Consider the following 17,645-nt stretch of genomic DNA (forward strand, 5'->3'; position numbering starts at 1 on the left):
CTGCCAGGTCTGGCACTGCAATGATATGAGCTGCTGGGAAGCTCACATAAGCCTCAGAGCTCTCCAGTGAGTACATTGCAAGGGAGTGACAAGGCTAAATTAAAACCATGTTTGTAAGGAGCTGTGAAATTTTTTGCTGGAAGGTGCTGTGTAATTGTGAAGTTCATTGCAGTGACTTCTCAGCTGCCGCAGGGCTCTGAGCAAGCTAGGATGGCAACGGTGACAGGCTGATGGTCAGCTGCCATCCGCTGCTACCTGCACAGAGCATTTACTTACTATCTTCTCTGGTTTCACTCTCCTCTTCCAAAGATATCTTACAGCCCTGAGACTGACCTCACCTGACAGCTATGAAGGGCGGGCTCTGAAGTGTCTATCTTAATGTACCCATAAAGGTTGGCTCTGGGGTAGGAATGGACCTCTAAAATAATGTCACAAAGGGATGAGGAAAGGGCGTGCTACAGATTTCACACCTTCACAGAAAAAAAACCTATCAGGCGGCTGTTCCAGTGATACGCACAATTCAGCAAAAATTACTAGCTGTGTGCCTTCAGGCTTAAATCCGCACAACGAAATGTATCCTTTTCAAAGGTATTTCTTTTAATGTCTGCTCAATTCAGTTTTATTGGATTGGCCTGTAGAGGACACCATCTGGTATCTGTCATCCAAATCTACATGGACATGCTATCAATAAAATCCCCATTTCCAAAACGTGGGTTAGTTAAAAGTAGGGCCAGATTGCTGGCTGATACAAACTGGTCTGACTGATGTAGCTATCCATGCTTTTACCAGCAAAGGATCTGATCTACAAAATCCCCGATTTAGATACTCTTTTGGGACAGGGCTGTCTTTATAATCTTTGTTGTAAAGCATGTAGCACAGAGGACCCAGAGTCATGAATAAAACACTCAAGGATTGTGATGGTACACATAATAAATAATAATCTAATTGCAGCAACAGCAAGATTTCTGTAGTCATTCATATGTCCGAATAACTCATGCGTGTCGTTCAGTGAACGGCCAGCATTCTTCAATGGAGAAAAACATCCTCTGCAGAGCTGCCATCTTAGGACCTTCCACAGCAGTTTAGGTAGAGCAATAAAGGCAGAGCTTATGCTATTGTTGGCCATGTTATATCAATTCATTATATATAAATTAGCTGAGTCTCTCTAGGCACTCTTAATACTTTTCATAAACACAGTATTTAGCCCAAAGAAATACATTCTTTTCCTTACCGAGTTGGGGTAAAAAGAGGCCATCTCACTTCTCAACTATGCAGAACATTTTAACTTCATTAAATGGCCTTCAACTATTTCAAAATGAATGAGTGTTTTCACACAGACAGACATTGTACCAAACAAGAAGTTTACTGAACTGGGGCAGGAGACCTAAGTTACCTCTTCCTCTCCCAACCCCCTAAAGGGAAGGGGCTTTTAGCAACAAACCATCCCAGAAACTAAATCCTGTTATGACTTACACCCCTCAGAAAACTACACCAGGGGTTAATCAGAGCAGTATTTGGCTGCAGGAGATTTACTTACGTCACTGAGTCTTTCCCGAGAGCTACTTCGACGGAAACCTTTCGATTCCCCACTGGCGCTTTCACTGTCACTGTCTCGGCAACTGTTTTGACCTGGCTTGAGCTGCAGGAAAGAGAAAAAACAAAGAGAGCAAGAGTTTAGCCTGGTTCGGGTAAGTCCCCTTGTCCACTGCTCTTCTTTAACCCAACCTCACATCTACACAAAGCAGGGTTTACATGGTGCTTGCAGCACTGCCGCCGGCATGGTGCAGCCTTGGTGCCAAGACAGCATCTCAGCGAGACCATGAATGCAGAGAGAGCAAAGCAAGCTCACACGCACGACAGCTTGCGTGAGGGCCGAGACCCTGCAGGTAGAAGGAGGCAACATTCATGTCCCAAGGAAATCACAGCTTAAGACCTTTATTTTGGGAACTTCTAGACTTCTCAAGTTATTTATGCCATAGATGCAGTTACCATCACACAAAGCACATGCAGAATGAATCCCTCCCTCATCACAGCAGAAGAGTATTGAGAATCCAGGGTCAATGGAAATCTCCCTAGGGGAAGGAGCGGCCATCGCTCCGGGGAGGCCTTTTGCTGGAATAGCCCCCAACATCATCACCGGATACTAACCTCAATGACTAACTTCAATGTTCATGAAACAACGTCACCTACTTAATAGGTATAAGATTGCTTTTGCCTTTCAAAGCAGCTTTAATGAACTTTACTGGCATTGTAATAAATAAAAAATAGCAAAAAATCACGAACTATATTTTCAATACAATTGAGAACACATCTGCTTTCTCTTATGCTGTGGATTGTGCAGGTCAACATGTTACAACAGCAGCGTACTGAAATGAACGTTTACCATACACATACATTACACACATGTCCGCAAGCACATAAACGTATATACAGCAAGAGGCAGATATGAGCTACATCTACTGCAATGATGAAAAAGTATATATTTCTTTTAACGTATCTTTCCCTATATTTTGCTTGAATGTATTAAAATTTTGGTTTAGCCTTGTTGATGCTTTGTTTGGACTGATTTTCTGTGAAGACTGGTTACTCCTGAGGTTAATACTGGCAAAAAGTCAATTTCAGAAATGTAGATTTAAAATCGCATATGTAAATACTGGCAGCAGAGGCAAATGCAGAGAAAATACTCGGCAAGGTACCTAATGAAGTATTTTATGAGACACCTACTACACTTACCGGTATTCATATAACAAACAACTCCTCCTAACTTATTCTGATTATTAATACATTCATAGTAATTTCTCTTTAGACTGTACAGAAATAGATAATCACACTCATCACCATTTCATGACTGGAGACGAAAAGTTCCTCCTCCGTGAACTCTCTCCGCCAACTTTTTCCCCCCTTTCTTCTCCCTCTCTCCTCATTTTTTTCCAGTTCTCCCAGAAACATGCTGCACAAGCACACACAAAAATGCACACACATTCTCTTCTATTGGCACATGCACACAAGACATACATTGCTGCTCTATTTCCCAGATATACGTTCACACCCGTATACACTGCTCTCCTCTCTCAGGTTCACCAAGGGAGTGCACAAAGCATTCTCACCCGAATGGTTATCATCAGTTTCTCCCTGTCACTACAAAAGCAAATCACATCTGCAAGTTTGGTATGTGTCACCTTCATCCCTTATTCCCCTCATTAGTAAAAGGCAGTTTTGTGTGATCTCTATCAGTCAGAATAAAGGAAGGAGAAAGTACACAAAACGACAGGCTCAGACACACAATTGAGTTGCAATGCATGAGCACAACCGCAAAGAATGGCACAGGTGTACTCTCAGCTCAAAGAAAATGTAAGATGTAGAGCTATTTGTCAAACACTTATAACTTAATAAACAAACTAAATATTCCGCAGCTCAGCCAGAAATTCTCAAGTAAAAAGATTTTTATTTCAAATGGAATGGTTTATCAGTCAGATCTAATAGATCTAGGTCGCATTTTTTGGAGGCGGAGGGGAGGATAACGAATTCAAGAAGTCTTACACTTCATATATAACTCACAGATCTTATCTAGGACCACTGGGTACTGTAATTTTATGGTCCCAGGTTTAAAATTTAACAACCCAAAGGAAAATGGATCAAATTTCCCTGATGCAGCCTTTCGTCAACATCCTCTCAACGATGGAAAAACTCTCATTGTAACTGGGGCCTGAAGAATTTTTTTCGAGTCTCAGATTTTATTTTTAGAACCTCAACTTATCTTGCACACAATTTTCATACGTTAGTTATAACAGCGTAATTTTTATACTTCTACATTGCAAATTTCAGCTCTTTAAAGAGAAGAAAAGAAAAACCCAGCAGGTGTCATTTTTCTAGACACAGTTTAGAAGGAGTAAGAGAATATGACCAAGATATCTGAGCCTGAAACTCTGTAGGAACAAAGTGAACTACATAGACTAGACAGCAAACTCAGAAGTATGTCCAAGTTAAGATTTATAAGCTTTCCATATTTTCCTTTCTTTTTTTCCAAGTTGAGTTTCTCCATGTGCCAAACTGTTGAGGGTTTACATTTTATGCCAAAACCCATCAATCTGTGCTAAATTAAAAAAATAAAGCATGGAAATGTGCCCATTGTCTTCTTTTAAGAACCTAAAGTTACACACAAACGCACATGAGAACGCTTAATACGGATAGGCAATGGTTCATTTTGATCTACTTGCACAGATTCAACCACTTAAAATTAAACCGACGTTTAATAATTTGGTGCTGCTAAAAAAAGTTTGCAAATAAAAGACTGGATCTTTAGATACACTGCATGCGTTCGGTGCATTACTCTGGGGCACATGGGAACCCTAAAATCAGCTTCCCCTCGAAAATGCAATTGTCCTTGGAAAAAATATGAAGTGCAACATTGACAACTCTTGTTCCTGTATCATTTCTGTCCAGCTGCCCCATGCAAAAAGCATGAAACTCCCATGTTGTCTACTCAAGTGTCTCGCTGAAGACCTTCCCGCGTTAACACGGCCGTTACTCTTCTACTTTGCACCAAGCGAGGAACAAAGAAGGATTTGCAAAAAGCACATTTGACTCCACACTTTCACTGGACAATGGGTGTGAATTTATCCATGTAGGGATCCTTCTAAAAGGTCTGTCAAAGAGGAAATACAGACATTTTCTGGACTGAAAGCACACACCCCTGAAAACGCAGAGTGTCTCTGACTCCCAACGAACTTGCACAGCCCCAAAGATTCCCTGGGTGTGAGAGACGGGTTACATGTAAAAAAAATGATAATCAGCGACCCGAGCCTGTTTGCCCAGGCTGAATGGCAGAGGACCGGGACCCTGGTGCACACCCACATCTCCAACACTTCTCTAGTTTTTGGTCATTCTTAGCATCATCGCGTCGTATTTCTGGAAATCTTTTATTGTACTACAGAACCTATTATTTTGTAATGCCTTTAAATCTATTGGAGGATACTCAAAGTTACGCAGAACTAGTTAACTAGATAGCTACACTTTTTCTATTAAAAGAAAGAAAGGAAAAGGAAAAAAGCAGATCCGGAAGGCCGGCTGCTGGCTGAAGCGCTGGGCTGGGACTCAGCAATGGGTTTTATTTCTGATTCTTCACCACACACGTTTCCCTCCCCAAAAAGTAAGAAAAACAACAGGTCTTCCCTGCTCTCCAAAACTGGCCTATTTAGAGCTGGGGTTTTTTTTAATCAGGGAGAGTTTCCCAGTGGGTGATTGCAGAGTACATCGCACGCTACAGGACCTGGCAATCCCACTCACTGCTCTGGGGGCAACAACAGTTTCTCACGGTGGGGTGGCTCCAACTGCCAAAGTGCGTTGAAAACACAAAAAAGCCCTGAAAACACCCGCGCTCACCTGCATTTTCATTCTTCCCTTTTGTACAGGCACGAGCGGTGTGAAGCCTGAGTGCTTTGGCTCTTCCCTCCACGGGCAGCAGGACCCTCTGTGAGGAGAGGCCGGCGCTGCCCTGCAGGTTCCCGCCCGTTCCCGCCGGTTCCAGCCGGTTCTGCTATGCCCCCCCCACCCAGCAGGGCTGAGCCCTCCCTGCAGCTGGCGGCACCCCTCCGAAAGAAAGCGAGTTTACGAGAGGGTAAAAATGCCAGAGCACTGAGGCATGAGGGGAAGGGAAGCGAGCGGACACCCTGCGAAGAGCCAGGTGAGGGACGAGGAGGGGAGGAGGCGCGCCAGGGTCGAGCAGAGGTTCCACCGCGCCCGGCGGAGACGGTGGATATTCCCTGAAGGAACCGTGGCCCCCGGAGACCCCATACTGGAGCAGGTTTTTCCTCAAGGAGTTGCCCCCCGTGGGAGGGACCCCTGTGGAGCAGGGAAAGGAGCTGTCGCAGAGAGACCACAACCCCCAGCCCCTGCGCCACGCTGAGGAAGAAGGCAGTGAGGGTGAGCCGCGCGGAGAAGGTGGTGTTTCAAGTTTTGTTTTGTTTCTCCCTGTTCAAATCTATTTTAATCAGCAATAAATTAAAATAGTTTTCCCCAACTCAAGGCTGTTTTGCCTACAACGGTAATTGGTGATCTCCCTGTCTTTATCTCACCTCACAAGCTTTTCCACCTTTTCTTTTTCCCTCCCTCTGGCCTGTTGAGGTGGGGAGTGTGAGAGAGCGGCTGGGTGCGGGGTTGTCCTTCGCCACAGAAAACTCACCACACCGTGCTTTGGTGAAAAGCACCCAGCTGCTCATAAACCGAGCCAAAAAACGTCAGACGTATCACCCTGCGCTGCCCTGCAGAGTCACGCAAAATAGACGGAGAACTGGAGCTGCCGCGAGGGACACAAAGCGTGAGAGGGTTACCGAAATAGCGCTGGGAGTGGAGAAGGAGAAGCTTAAGATATGCAACCCTAACAGTGACCATTTGATGAAGAAAAAAGAGAGAGACTAGCTCAGGCTTAAAGGTCACAAAGAAACTGGCCAGAAACTGCTCAGATTATGAATAAACCAAAAAAGATGCTAAAACATCAACGTGAAACTGCTGTAATAGTAAACTCTAAGCGCAACTCTTCTTTCAGGGCATGGAGGGCTTTTCAGGTGACTTGAAATCTAATGTAACTGTTTTTGCCCCAGGGAAATATTCAGCCCTATTTTGTGACAGCGAAAGTGCAAACTGAATATTCAGTTGTGTCCAGGGAAAGTACCTCTCTGCTATCCTTCCTTCTGCCATTCAAATTCAAAGGGTAAAGTCGACCTAAATATGCAGGCTTAGGAGTAGGACAGATCTGCAGGAATAGTGCTATAGTTACTACATTAGTCAGACATTTCTGTGAAATGAAAGGATGGGGGGCGTAAGCCATAAAACACTCCTAAGGATAACCCATAACAACATGGCTCTCTCTTGCCTTTTGTCTCAGAAAGGAAAAGAATGAAGGACAGAGATAGTGGATCATGTTAAGAGGCATAAGGGAGGATGAAAAGGCAGCTGAGCCCCAGACTACAGGGAGCATCATCCTCTCAGGACTGCAGTTTGCTTTGCTGGATCCCTAAGCCACTTTAGATAATTCCATAGTAGCAGTGCCTGGTTAGCAAGTAACAAAAAGCAAAATAAATAAACCTACTGAGAATTTAGCAAAAGCCTTTTTCACAGAGCTTATATATCTTGTCAGAAACACCCTAATACGGCTCTTCCAAGCTTTTTTTTTTTTTTTTTAATATATTTTAATTTAAAACGCCATACCATTTGGCAGCAGTAAATCTATGGTATAGTTTCGAGGCGCCTGAGTTTCCACACCATATGGAATTAAAGGATTATTTCACTACATTATACTTTAAAGTTATGAATACTAACACTTCTCCCTATTATAGCGCAGCCAGCAAGCTAAGCCTTTACCAGAGTCCTAGAGGAAGAGGCCACCTGCTCCTCAAGGGATGGCATAACCCTGCTGTGGGGAGGGGAGTTTTAGGCTTTCAGTTCTGCCTGTCATTCTTTATTTATACAGCTTTTGCAAGGGCAAGACAGTCCGAAACTCTTCTGATCCAGCTCCTACCTGGGTGAATATATTCTCTAGCTCAGATCAGCTGGTGAATAGACTCATACGTGCTCTGTTAGCAATGCTTGCTGACTCCAGAAAGCCTGAACAGGTACAGCCCAGTCCCAAACCCACGACAGTAGTTCGTCCTGACCAGGGCGACAGCCCTACACAGTACAAAGACATTTCTACCTGCTCCCTCATATATGCAGAGCTTGCCTCCACTTATTCTCTGGGCTCTTCCCAGGAGCCCAGGCTCAAGCTAGGCTCTGAAGATGTGAATTTTTGTTGCTACTGGCAGTCATATACTTTTCCCAAATGCTGCACACATGGGCCTCGGCAGAAGCACCGGCAAATCAGGCAGTCGATGATGACTGCAGGCTGCTCCAGGTGGCCAAAGGCCAGGAAGCAGTGACCAGTTCAGCCTGTGAGAAAAAACGAAGCCCAGCTGAACCCAGTGAGATGCTGGTTAACAGGCTGCACTACCTCAGCATGAATTTACTTTTCAGTGAATTTATCACTGTTTCTTCAGGGCTCGTCACGCAGGAGGAGTCTGGCTCACGGCACATCAGCAGGAGGGAGGGTGCATGGGTAGTGGTGGGAGAGCCTGTTCCCACTCCAATCCCATGCGGTCACAGGGTGCTCCTTGGCACCATGTTGGGCTGCATCCTTACAGCTCCCGGCAATGGTGTGTGAGCCATAGGTGTGGGGAGGGAGCCAGAGTGGCGGGCAGCAGCACATGCTGGTGTGAGGTGAGGTGATGGGAAAGGGATGGACCACTGAAACCTCTTTAGCATCAGGATGCCTCTGAAGTTGATGCACAGTTCAGCATTGGGAGCATGTCCAGCACCCAGCTGTGGAGCTGACCCAACCAACGCCCTGAATGCTTTTACCCATTGTTTTTTTTTCTAACGTGAACGTCACCACGTGCTCTGAGGAGACTGGTTTTAATGTCTTCCTCGGGCCAAAAAGGTAAGTACAGCTCCCACTAACCCCCACCCACTCAGCAGGGTGGAAAAATCATCAGCGAATTAAAATATGTATTGTAGCATCATTTTGCCCTTAAATGAAACATATTTTTCCCTTATAATCTGCTAACTTTGATTTCAAAAAATGACAATTCGCGTTGAAGTGTAATGGGTTTTAAAGAATGGAATAATTGAGTATAGAAATCAGAAATATAACATAGGTGGATTGTGGGGTGGCGAGTTAAACATTGTTCAGTTAAAAGCTGCTGTTTTTTAAATCATATCTAGAATAAATAAGAAAATGTCTTTAACTTTTCTGGTCAGTTCAGCTTTCACACACATACATCCCAACAGCACTGAACTACAGCCTTGGCCGTGCTACGCAGACCCACAGGCACACCAGCAGCATCCGCTTTGTAAGTACTGCACAAACACAACCTAAGGAGCCAGTCCCTGCCCTGCCCAAGCAAACACACACACGTGAAGTGTCTTCCATCAATCGGAAAAGAGCAACACCAGATTTCACGTAGGACTGAATATTCGATTGCAAAGAAAACATTTTATCAATGATTGAGAACAAATCTGGCTGTATGAAAACAAAGAAAAGGAGAACCGCATAGCAAGAAAAAAACAACAATGTAAATCAAGGCTTGTTACTTGTGATTTAAATCATGATTAACAGCTGTCATCTAAATACTTCCATTTAATTCTATCTTGCTACTAACATAAGTTAGACAAATAATACTTATGCAGCGCTTACATGTCACCCAACGCTTTAAAGATGGTTCAGCACAGCAGCTGTGAACCTGGAGCAGGACCTCTACACTGCATGTCTGACAAAGCCGTGCTGACCACCACGACATCTGCCTGACTGGCTAAACAGAGGAGCAGCACAAGGAAAGCAAATCAGAGGAGAGATAATGAGAAGGAAGAATATTTACAGTACACAAGTTCAGGCAGTAAATACGGAAAAAGAACTCACACCGTGTGTGGACTCTGAACAGTATTAATACAAAGACATTTTTCACACCGGGAAAGAAAAAACTTGTTACCTAAGAGATACAATAAAACATTAGGAGAGGCTATCTGTGTATGTCTTGATATTTAATCTTAAAGCAACCAACGCACACGCTCCAAGAAACTGTCAGCTGCTGAGGATCAGGGCCTACATGCCATCATCCTGGGAACTGACATCCCTACCAGAATACGAAGCTTTATTTTGCGGACCTGTATGGTAAAAGTGAAGTAGACCGACAAAGACAACGTTTTATCCTTTATTTTCTTCCTGCCTCTACTGAGGAGTAATTTTCCTGTTCAAAAATTCTTTTTATGAAAAACAAGAATAAACATACATATATATTGTTCCAATTTCCTGTTGACCAAAAAAATCTAAATCTAATAGAACTTGAACACATAACTATAAGCAATTTCCTAATTAGCTCTATGATACAGAACAAGGGTGTCTTTAACTTACTTATTCTAAAGCACTGATGGTCATTTCCTGCTGCCTGTGAGCTGATCCCGAGCCTGCTGCTGCACTTGCTCAATGCATCGCAGCAGAGGAACTCGTCCTCCGCCGCCTTAAATGGGGGAGATCCTACTGCAGGAAACAGAGCTACACCCCTCTTCTCCTGGGGAGAACGTGGCTATTTAGCATTGTTATTACAGAACCACCAAGTGATCCTGTTCTGCTCAGAGTAGCAGCAGCAGAAGCAACACAGGCTAAGAATAAACAGCATCCTTGCCAAAGCAGGGGCGGGGGGTAAAGAGAACGGGCATTTATTTCCAGATCCTCTTCTCCTTCCTTATATGCTCGGGCAACCTTAGATACACAGCTCACAGAAGGTACTCTGAAGGAGCTCTGTAGCTCTATTTTATCTGAGTTACACAGAGAATGCAGCCCATCATTTTTTCTGTGCTGTTTATACAGAAATCAAAGACAAATTTGGCATAAACTCATCACACCCAGAACCATACATACATTATACAACATATAAAGTGTAACAGACTTGCTCTGTTCCCCAGCTCCTGTTAAGAGCGGTATGAAACAGCAAGCTGTTGGCAATTGCAACAAATGAAACGTATTTCAGCACACTTTAAAAGCTGAATTGCAAAAAAATATAGGCTGCTTCTGACCCTTTGCATTTTGATGGTTGCACAGTGAGAAATACGGCCTTTAAAATTACACCTTGCAAAGCACTCCATTGTACCAATCAATCTCCCCAAGCCGCTCCCGCAGCACAGACCCTGCGGCAGAGGGATAAAGAGTGAAGGTCCGGCTGCTCTGCCAGGGGGCAGGCCGGGCGCTGGCAATGGGGGGAACCCGTCGGTCCCTCACAGTATTCGCTCAGTCCCGCTGCTGAGCTTGTTTGTAGCCCACCCTGCCTTTCCAGGGCTCTCCTTGGGCTCTGTGTTGGTGAAACCAGCCTTTGTACTGCTAAAAACCACCTCTGAAGTAAAGCTGCTTTAGTGTCTATTCCCACCTCGTACAAGTGTACCATCCTTGTCCGCATGGATACACATCCATTCACATTCTGATCCGTATACGGCACAAGTCCTGCGTGCTTGTTCAGCTGAGTGATGACCATTTTACACCATCTACACATCTTGCTTCTGCTTTGTGTGTTCCCAAACCAGACTGGAGGTTCCATGGTCATACAGCTGCATACCCGCCACCGAGTCCTGGGAATCCCCTCCACGGGGCAGCGTGTGCGTATTCATAGAATCATAGAATGGTTTGGGTTGGAAGGGACCTTAAAGATCACCCAGTTCCAACCCCCTGCATCAGCAGGGACACCTCCCACTAGACCAGGTTGCGGGGACTGGGTTTTGTGGTTTCATTTAGGCTGGCTCATTTCAAAAACAGAGAACCAAGTTGGCAGTCTTACCCCAACATTCCGGGTAAGAATAGCCTATTTCAGAGCACTTGGCTACGATGGCTTTCCAGATCCTTCTTGTCAGACCGTTACCAGCTCTTGCTTCAGTGGTGAGAGGCACAGGGTCCAGCTGGTGGCCTCAGGGACTCTGCCCCAGTCTCAGCTCTGCACCTCCGAGGAGCTCTCACTTCTGTTGTACGGGAAAGGTCGGGTGAGGTAGCAAAGCAGAGGCAAACACCCTGCCTTTACTCTGAATCTCCGGAAAGCGGAGAGAAGAACAGAAATATTGTCCCATTTAGCCTAGAGTGCCTGACATCCAACTCCCTAAGGACTCTGCTTGGCCCCTGTTTGACTTGGAAATGTATAACTTACTGGAAGAACGCTTAAGTATCTAAGAAGATAAAATGAATCATGTGATGGAACAAAAAGCAAACAGGCCAGGTCGAAAAACTTAACAGCACTGCAGCTCTACAGCTCTCTGTGAATTTGGCTAAAGAGCCTCCATCTATTTTAATGAGGGGAAACATAAACCCAATGTAGTTTCTGTAGAATTTCATCCACAGGATGGTTGCTCCTTATGCTCAGGGGACATGCAAGATGGGATGAGACCTTTTGGGAACATCCAAGGATGTGAAGCAGCTCCATGAACGGAGCCTGAAAAAGACCGGAGTGACAGGATTTACTTGCTTGAATTAAGTCATAGCTACCATAATCCTTTTTTCCCCTCAATGCAGACCACTAACCTGACACCCGGTTAATATTACAGAAGTAAATAAATGTCTTGGAGGAGGAAATATCAGTATTCATGGATGGACCTCAAGATGTTTGCCACTGTTTACTTAAAAGAGCTCTGTTATTTCATAGTTCGATATAAGCCCAGAATAAATATTTAATAACTTGGTTGCATAAATAATGATTTGAAGGTTGAGCTATTGGCTTAAAAATATAATACTATTTTAAGCCGTTTAACTGGCCAGCCATATAAATAATTCAAGATTTAAAAGTCATCCTGTGGTCTCTGTACAAGGAGAAAACTAGGAAGTTGTAACTATAATGACAAAAGCAGGGCAAGATCAATCAAACCACATGATCTCTAACACAAACAAGCAGCAATTAAGCAGCAATCAAGACCAATATGACTGTGGTTGATGTCCTTTTATGCCAATACTCTCAGTCCGGAGAGCAAAACTTAATAATGTTTTGCAATTTATCAAGGGAACCATAACTCTGCTCTCTGTGACTTGGCCAAGAGGCTATTATGATAGTATTTCTCTATAATTTAATAATGTGAAGGGGAGGGGGGGTAGGGGAGTAAAAGCATTTTGACATATAACTCACGTCTATACATATTGTATTTTCCCCTTGCTTGAATGATAGAAGCAAAAGTCATAATAATATACCTCAGCACCAATTTGTTAGCAGGAAAGGGGAGCTGAAGTATCTGGCAATGAAAATCTATTTGAAGAAGCACAGAAGGGAAGGGAATGAACCCTCTGAATTCATTAGCAGCTGTCATTGATGTGGGGATGAGTTTAGAGATGAAGAGAAGCTAGTCATCACAAATAACTCAGGAGAAACGCAAAGGGAGGAACTGTTGTATAAATTGTTTAAATCTGGATTAGCTTCTGATAGATGGCAAGTTGCCACTTAGAGGAACCTTTGTGTTACACGCTCCACCCTCTTTGGAGGGAAACTCTTTGAACAAAATAAGGTATTTCAGCATGTCGGGCTGCGCACGGGTTGCCAGCAGTCCTGGGTGCTGCTCTGTAACGTTTGCCACTAATGAGTCACAATTTTCCTGTACCTGTGGCCGTAGTTTCACAGGATCCCTTCTGCTCAAAGAGTCGGACCCTGCTGTTATCCACCTGCTCCGGGGCAGCTTCTCCCCAGGCCTCAGAGACTCCCCAGGCTATACGGCTGCAAACAGCACCGGGGCTTTGCAGGGAACTGAGCCAGGTTAGAAATGACCAGGTTTTTGTTTTTTTTCTTGTTTCCTGGATTGCTCCTAACCCAGATCAGTTCTTTGCTTTGGCACGATGAAGGAGACGATGGTGGGAAGGGGTGGCAAGGAGTCAGGCACTACCAGGAAAAGAAACACTGAAGAATTACATCCTTAAACCACAGTTTAACTTAATGTCTTAAATCTTGTTGAATTTTTGCCCTGGAATAACATCATAAGAGCTGCAGCTGGTTTGAAAACCTCAGAATGTCTTCAAACTCCTAACAATACCAGCTTGTTGTTGGGTTTTTGCTCTGCATTATTTTTGGCTATTTTTTTTTTCCTGCTCACCTCTCTTCCTCTCTCTCATCCTGAGAAATAATGTAAAATACATTGCAGCACTGTGCTTTCACCTTGGACTACTTCTGCCAATTGAAATAATGAGTCCTCCTATTTGCAAATGTCAAAAAATCTCCTGGTACATCTTCGGAGTCTGTCCCCTGTCAACACTGACCAAAGGTGATTTAATGTTTGATAGATTTGATGAGCTGGTTGCCTCAATCCAAGTCCAAAACCAGTGTCGTTTCCAGAAAATCCTTCTGCCAGCCAGTGTTATCAGCCCTTGTGTTGGCAGCCTCAACAGAGAGGGAAGGAATCGGGGCAAGAGCCGGTGCCCGCTGAAATCAGGAAGAACATTTCCAGTGACTTCAAGGGGTATAGAACCCATTTAGGGAACTGGATGGCCACTATAATTACTTGACAGACAATTTCTGAAGCTTATACTGATAAAAAACACAATTTAACTTCTCTTTCACGTGCTTTAAAATCGCACTAAACTTACCTGTCTTGAAAATATAGTCATATATACTAGGTAAGTGGAGTTTTATTATTGTTTTAAGATAAGTGCGAAAAAACCTATAACACAGGACTACTATCAAATTATGGTTACTTGAATTAATCCTCATTCTGGCATTTAATAATTTGTAAAGTGCTTATTCAGGAAAAGGTCAAAAATCACTTGGAAAGATATGTTAATGGCTCTCTAAGTAATGTTTAGACTTACCGAATAAATTTCCACACTTAAGTCACGTATAACAAGCATTACAAAATGTATTATAAATTGTGCTCTTCACAACGGAGAGCTGTGTATAAAACATACATGTTACGGCCTCCCCACAAGACAGCACTTAAGCACTTAGTTAAATTCATCTCAGGTGAGGAAAAAAATAAGCGTATCTTCACTGTTATGCCAGAAATATATTTGACGTATGTTCTCACAAAGAGGAGTATTTACCTGAATCAGGACCTGAAAGAAGCCCATTATTGTTCATCTACATGATAAAAAAAACCTCTAACACAAACAAAACCCCAAAGAAACTAAAAAAAAAAAAAAAAAAAGCAACTCCCCCAAAATTCAATCCTAAAAAAAAAAGAAAAATAGTTGTAAATAATTGGAAATGAAGGAAGACAAAGGCCTGTGCTGATAGATCTACATGGAAGCCCTTCTATGCTTTGAAATATTTGGGCTTTAAAATGACCCACAAGACTTAAAAATTAAGTATCAGCATGTGAAAACACACCATATTACAGTTTAAATCAACCATTATACAGGCTCAGCAAGCATCAGCACACTCCTCCTATGCACTAAAAAACGTCAGCTTCTCCTTGGTGAATAATAATTTGTGAAACAAAGCAGGCGTGCAAAATATGGGTGGCAGGCAGCAAATGCCGATATTTGGGGCACTAAGGTGTTTTAAAATTGTTTTTCACTTTTGCATCCAGCATCCACTGAAATCTCAACAGATCAAAGTTTTGCAGACAAGGAAAAAAAAGCCCACAAAATTAATAACTATTTAAGTATTCTGTTTCATCATGATAACAAACAGATGGTTTTAATATTCTAGAGGCTAATTTCTGAACAATTAAAAACACAGCAAGACATTAACATCTAATGAAACATTTTAACTACCAGTATATGCATCTGCCATTAATTTCCACACAGTAAGGTCTTGGTTCTCTTCAATCTGTTCTTTATTAAGGAAAGTTTTTCCACTCTGAATTTAGTGAAGTAGAGAATTAACAACTGTTTTCAATCAGCAATCAGCATGATATTTCGCCAGTGTGCATTGAAACCGTCCACACTATCAGACATAAATTTACTCCTATGATGGCTTTGATCTGCACGCTGAGTAGAGATGTTAGAAGGGAATTCATTTTCTAATTTCATTTTCATTTAGAACATATGAATTAACCCCTCACAGATCTCATGTCCCTTTTTATCTACTTTAGATAAAGGACACCTACTTATAATGTTATGGCTTACGCATTACTTACAGTCTAGCCAAAACCAAATTCATTTTCTGAAAGCAACAAAAGCATTCGCATGCAAACGGTATTGAAATAAAGTTCTTCAAAGGCAATGGGAATCCGATATTTATGAGCTGCTAATTTATATTTCCTTTGCTCATTTGTGATAAGAACATAGGGTAGTATTCATCAAAGCTGTACCCATGCAAAAACTAGTTGCTATAAAAAAATCTTTACACCACAGACAGCAAGCTGTCTAATTCATGTGTTCCCTAATCAGATATGCAGCTTAGAACTACTGATGAATCTTCTGCAGGTCTTCACCAATTTGGCAGGTAACGATTTAAATTAAGCCAAGGCAAGTCATTCTCACTGCGCCCAGGGCATGGCAAAAGGCTGATGTTATTCAATATTTGTTGCCATCACCTAGCTACTGTGTGAATGAACCCTGGAAATAAATACCTTGGGGAATAAATTCAAGCACTTGAATAGCATGCTTGCTGTTCATTAAACATGTAGGCAGCTCAATAAGTGTCTGGTTTTCAAAAGGGTTAAGTCAGCAAGTAACTAGGAACAATTTTAACAGGAACCACATTCTGACCAGGTTCCTGTTTTGCTTTTAATCATGTCATTTATGTAAACATTGAATTGCAAGGCTAAACCAATAAACATTGAAAAAAGCCTTGACAAAACATAGGTTTAGGGAAGGAGTCAACTGCAGGACCCTGCCTCGCGGATTCCTTTTGCGGTGTTCAGTGAGGATTTCATAGTGCACCAAGAAATGTCTGTATTGCAACCACGCAGAATAAGAGACACCCACGTCCTGGTTATTGCTTCAATTCAGGAGAAACGGGGTCATGAATCCGGCCCTTCTATCTGCCAACTGATGCCCTACCAATGGGGCATTACCCCTTCCAAGGCATCTCCCTCCCTCTAGTTTATGCCAGAAATAACATGCTGGGCTCAACATACTTCCAACAATAGCCATGTATTTCCATAGGTACTGCCATAGCAGACCACCTACAATAAAAACACACCACATCCTTGTCGCGCCCTACTCTATGTGCTTGTATCCGCCTCAAAGGCTCAGCCTGAACAAAGCAGTCTCTCTGCCTCCGCACTTGATTTTTTTTCCTTTGTTGAAATAGGTTGTTACAGGTTAAGGACCAGATCCAGAAAGGCTGAGAACACCCACAAACACATTTGAGAACACCCACAAACCCATTTGGAATTCAGGTTTCCAAAATCTGGAACCAGAACAGTAGTCAGGTAGGAAAGGACATGAAAGATTAATCATCCAACTTCAAGCGCTGTCATCACTGTGAATTTCAAGGATTAGGGCTGGGAGTTTCAGCTGCGCCTAGCAGAGGCAGGAGCGTAACCCCACGGAAAGACGGCGAGCTTTTGGCTCATTTCACATCCACTTTTGGTTCAGTGAAATATGGCTGAAGTGGTGTCCCTGGGGATGCCATATGGGATTCCAAGAGACCTTTCCAGCCAGTCATATCTGGTTCAGAGAAATGCACGCACTAAAATGAATGTACTGGGAGTTTGCCGTGTAACCATTAGCCATATAACCACCATTAATATACTTTGGAGGATTTGCTTTATTTTTATATGTCAGATGGCTTCAGACTAACACTGTACTTAGTGAGGACAGCACAATATTAAAATGTGACTTTCATACTTTTTATGCTCCAAGTGCCTGGATCTACTCTTGGCACACTACAAAAATAATACTTTCATGAGTCAGTTTTTCCATGAAATATTTATAATACAACTATTGAGTGATGGAAGTGCCAGAATATTACTATCGCTATACTTGAATTCCTGGAGATTGTAAGCTTTTGTTTGGTCTAGCAGCGCGAAGGAAAAGCGTCCTGTTAAACATCTGTCTCTCACTGGGGAACCACATGGGAAATAAAGACTTTGGGGCAGCATTGCCTGAAGTATTTGAGTTTACCTACTGCAGTCTATGGGCACGGAGGAGTCTCAGCATTACAAAAATCACAGAAAACCAGAGAAAGATGCAGACCTAAGCGGTCCCGTAGCCCATC

At 43.0% G+C, this 17,645-nt stretch overlaps 1 protein-coding gene across 6 annotated transcripts in view; it reads right to left on the reverse strand.

Moving 5' to 3' along the window:
* Positions 1–17,645, reverse strand: part of AUTS2 (activator of transcription and developmental regulator AUTS2) — a 798,248-nt gene that overhangs the window by 434,088 nt on the left and 346,515 nt on the right. For all 6 annotated transcript variants that reach the window (XM_054210341.1, XM_054210344.1, XM_054210343.1 and 3 more), the window contains one exon: positions 1,538–1,639. In XM_054210341.1, coding sequence (XP_054066316.1) covers positions 1,538–1,639 — 102 coding nt within the window. The remainder of the gene's footprint in view (positions 1–1,537; positions 1,640–17,645) is intronic.

This window comes from Rissa tridactyla, chromosome 7, assembly GCF_028500815.1.
Source record: "Rissa tridactyla isolate bRisTri1 chromosome 7, bRisTri1.patW.cur.20221130, whole genome shotgun sequence".
Taxonomy (NCBI): domain Eukaryota; kingdom Metazoa; phylum Chordata; class Aves; order Charadriiformes; family Laridae; genus Rissa; species Rissa tridactyla.